The sequence below is a fragment of the Phaseolus vulgaris genome, chromosome 11, assembly GCF_000499845.2.
Source record: "Phaseolus vulgaris cultivar G19833 chromosome 11, P. vulgaris v2.0, whole genome shotgun sequence".
Lineage (NCBI taxonomy): Eukaryota > Viridiplantae > Streptophyta > Magnoliopsida > Fabales > Fabaceae > Phaseolus > Phaseolus vulgaris.
This window is the reverse complement of record NC_023749.2, coordinates 11,339,824-11,343,115: the sequence shown is the minus strand read 5'-3', so window position 1 is coordinate 11,343,115 and position 3,292 is coordinate 11,339,824. Positions and strand designations below refer to the sequence as shown.

At 40.7% G+C, this 3,292-nt stretch overlaps 1 protein-coding gene across 1 annotated transcript; it reads left to right on the top strand.

Moving 5' to 3' along the window:
• The first annotated feature begins 258 nt into the window (after window positions 1-258).
• On the top strand, window positions 259-1,365 carry LOC137834200 (glycine-rich cell wall structural protein 1-like). The gene has a single exon (XM_068642265.1). The coding sequence runs from the start codon at window positions 259-261 to the stop codon at window positions 1,363-1,365; it is 1,107 nt and encodes a 368-aa protein (XP_068498366.1).
• The last annotated feature ends 1,927 nt before the right edge of the window (window positions 1,366-3,292 follow it).

The following is a 3,292-nucleotide window of genomic DNA, read 5'->3' as shown; positions in this document are numbered from 1 at the left end:
AGAGGAAGTGTGAAGATACAATTTGCAAGATTGAAACAGCAAAACATAAATGCATCTATCTATGGAGCACCAAATTAAAGTCCTGTTTGACCTTAGACTTTGATATTTCCACATGTCATCGTTTAATGTTGGTTCCAATTCCCCAACTGTTCATAGCATGCACCATTAATACCATTGTCTAGTGGACAAAGCCTATATAATGCGCACTCATAATTTCTGCCAGAGCAGCAAAGTGTGATTATATTGTCTTTTTTGACAATGGCTACTAATTTCCATAGGAAATGGGTTTCCGTGAGTGTTCTTGTTTTGTGCATTGTTCTTGAGTTGACTGTGATCAGTGTTTTAGGTGATGAGAAGCTTGACCCACAAAGGTATGGAGACGATTGTCGATTTGGACGTGGACCACGGTGCAGGGGTTGGAGGGGCCGACGTGACCGTGGTGGTGGAATAGGGGGCGGAGGAGGGTTTGGCGGTGGTGGAGGTCTTGGTGGTGGTAGAGGTGGTGGAGGTCTTGGTGGGGGTAGAGGTGGTGGAGTAGGGGGTGGAGGAGGATTTGGTGGTGGTGGTGGTCTTGGTGGCGGGGGAGGTGGTGGTCTTGGTGGTGGAGGAGGTCATGGCGGAGGTCTTGGTGGTGGAGGAGGTCATGGCGGAGGTCTTGGCGGTGGTGGAGGTTTTGGAGGCGGTGGAGGAGGTGGGACAGGTCATGGTGGAGGTTTTGGTGCTGGAGGAGGTGTAGGTGGCGGAGCAGGAGGAGGCATTGGTGGTGGTGGCGGCGGAGGCGGAGGAGGGGGTGGTGGGGGTGGATTGGGTGGTGGATCAGGCCATGGTGGAGGGTTTGGAGCTGGTGGTGGTGTTGGTGGAGGCTTGGGTGGTGGAGCAGGTGGAGGGGGAGGAGGAGGAGGTGGTGGTGGTGGTGGTGGTGGTTTGGGAGGAGGTTCAGGCCATGGTGGAGGATTTGGTGCTGGTGGTGGTATAGGAGGTGGTGCTGGTGGGGGAGCAGGAGGAGGAGGTGGTGGTGGAGCAGGAGGTGGAATAGGTGGAGGTTCAGGTCATGGTGGGGGCTTTGGTGCAGGAGGTGGTGTTGGAGGAGGATTAGGTGGTGGTGGTGGTGTAGGAGGAGGTGGAGGTGGTGGTGGAGGAGGAGGAATAGGTGGAGGTTCAGGTCACGGCGGAGGCTTTGGTGCAGGTGGTGGTGTAGGAAGTGGAGGTGGGGCAGGTATAGGTGGAGGTGGCGGCGGTGGTCATGGCGGCGGTGGAGGCATTGGTATTGGAATTGGCATTGGAGTAGGAGTTGGTCATGGTTCCGGCAGTGGTTCTGGTGTTGGAGTTGGTGGAGGAGGAGGAGGAGGTGGGGGTAAACATTAGGGTTTAAGCATGCATGCATGAGGTTAATTATGGAGATTTATCTAACAATATTTGGATATTCCTAAAGAAAGTGGTTTATGTAAGGATTATGATAGAGTCCATGTTATGTTGTGTTGTTAGTAAAAAGCTTTGGAAAAATCCTATTACAATATTATGGAATTTACTAGTCAAAAGTCATGGATATTGAGAAAAGTGTGATAAATTACTTATTTGCACGCAAAGGAGGTCTTGCTCAAATTCTGGCTTGATATTGAATTTTGGCATTTATATATCACAAGAAGCTTCATCCTTATCTGTTAATGTGGAGTAGCTAGATGGTATTCAAATTGTTTGGTAAAGTCACCAAAAATATATTAATTCAACAAGTTAGTATTGCTATGAGTAAGTTTCAAACTTTATGGGCATTGTCGCCATGAGTGGCTCAGCCAACCATTACTCTTGTTAAACACATTTATTGTGCATCGTACATTTCTACCTCAAAATAAATTAAGCATAACAAAAAATATAAAACGCATCACATTATATGTTTTTAAATTTAATACAGAAATTGTATTATAAAGAAGTTAACTCAATATACGACAAAAAAATATTTGTGATGAGAAAATAATTTATCTATAAAAAGATATAAATTATGTTCTCCAATTCAATTTCAAAAATTTGTGTCATAACAAAACAAGTTGATTGTATTAGAGAAATCATTTTTTAAGTATTGGAGTAAGTTAAAAAATGATTTTTCTTGAAAATTGTTTGGTATAGAAATTATTTTAAACTTTTTTCTGGAATTTAAATTTTATAAGTAAATGAAAATTTTCAGACAATCCAAAACAAAACCATTCAGATTAATTTCTATTTCAACTAATCAATTTTCAATTTAAAATAATCATTTAAAAATCAATTCAAATCCTCCACAAAAAAATAATTTAATTTAAAATATTAATTGTAATACAAAATTTAATAAGAACTTGCAATTCAAAATCAAAATTTAATAATAAAAAGAATCATGTTATAATTATTTAACATTTTTAACTTAATTTGTTAATGTACTAATTAATTGATTCCTATTATGTTTGTTCTTGTTTAATTCAAGTTCACCTCAAATATAAGTAGGCTAGTCCCAACAGAAAATTTCAAATTCAGAAACAAGCTTAAAATTGAAAAAAAAAAAATTATACAAATCACCTTTCAGCTAGTTGAAATTAGCAAGGGCACTCCACCAATTTAAACGAACCCATGAGGACTTAAAAAAAATACAAATGGATCTTGGGTGTAGTTGGGGAAAGAAGAAAATGGAGAGCAAAAGGAGACGCACCTGCACAGGGAAGAGTTGGGAGGAGGAGGCGCGAAGGAGAGCAGCTTGAAATGCAAAATTCACCTCAGGGTTTCAAATTGGAAAACCTATGAAAAAATTGATTTGAATTTGGCTATAACACATACGAGTCTCGATATATTGACACGTGTGTGCACACTAACACACATTTGACGTGACAATGACGTAATAGATTGAGATTGCGTTCGATGATGTGATAAGTATAAAATAGAGTAGTAGTGCGAATGAGTAGTGAAGCGAAAGCTTTAAAATAGGATAAGTAATCTAATCGGTGTAATATATTGTCTATATTAAAAAAAAATATGAAGTGTGGGTGACCATAAACGTCATAGAAGTGACCACTTACAACAATTACAACCACACGAGTAACTAGTTTTGTGTGTGCCATTACATGTGAAGGAACTTGTGGCTGGGTAACCAGTTATGATAGGGTGGATGTTCAGGTCTGTCACGAGTAACTACATGGTTAGCCCAAAGGGTTGTAATGACGAAATTGAAAGTGATTGAGGAGTAAGGGTAAGTTTTTAATGTTGTGGGGGTGATGCATAAGTAATTCCTGACTCATTTGAGACAGTTGCCATAAACATAATACAGGTGACC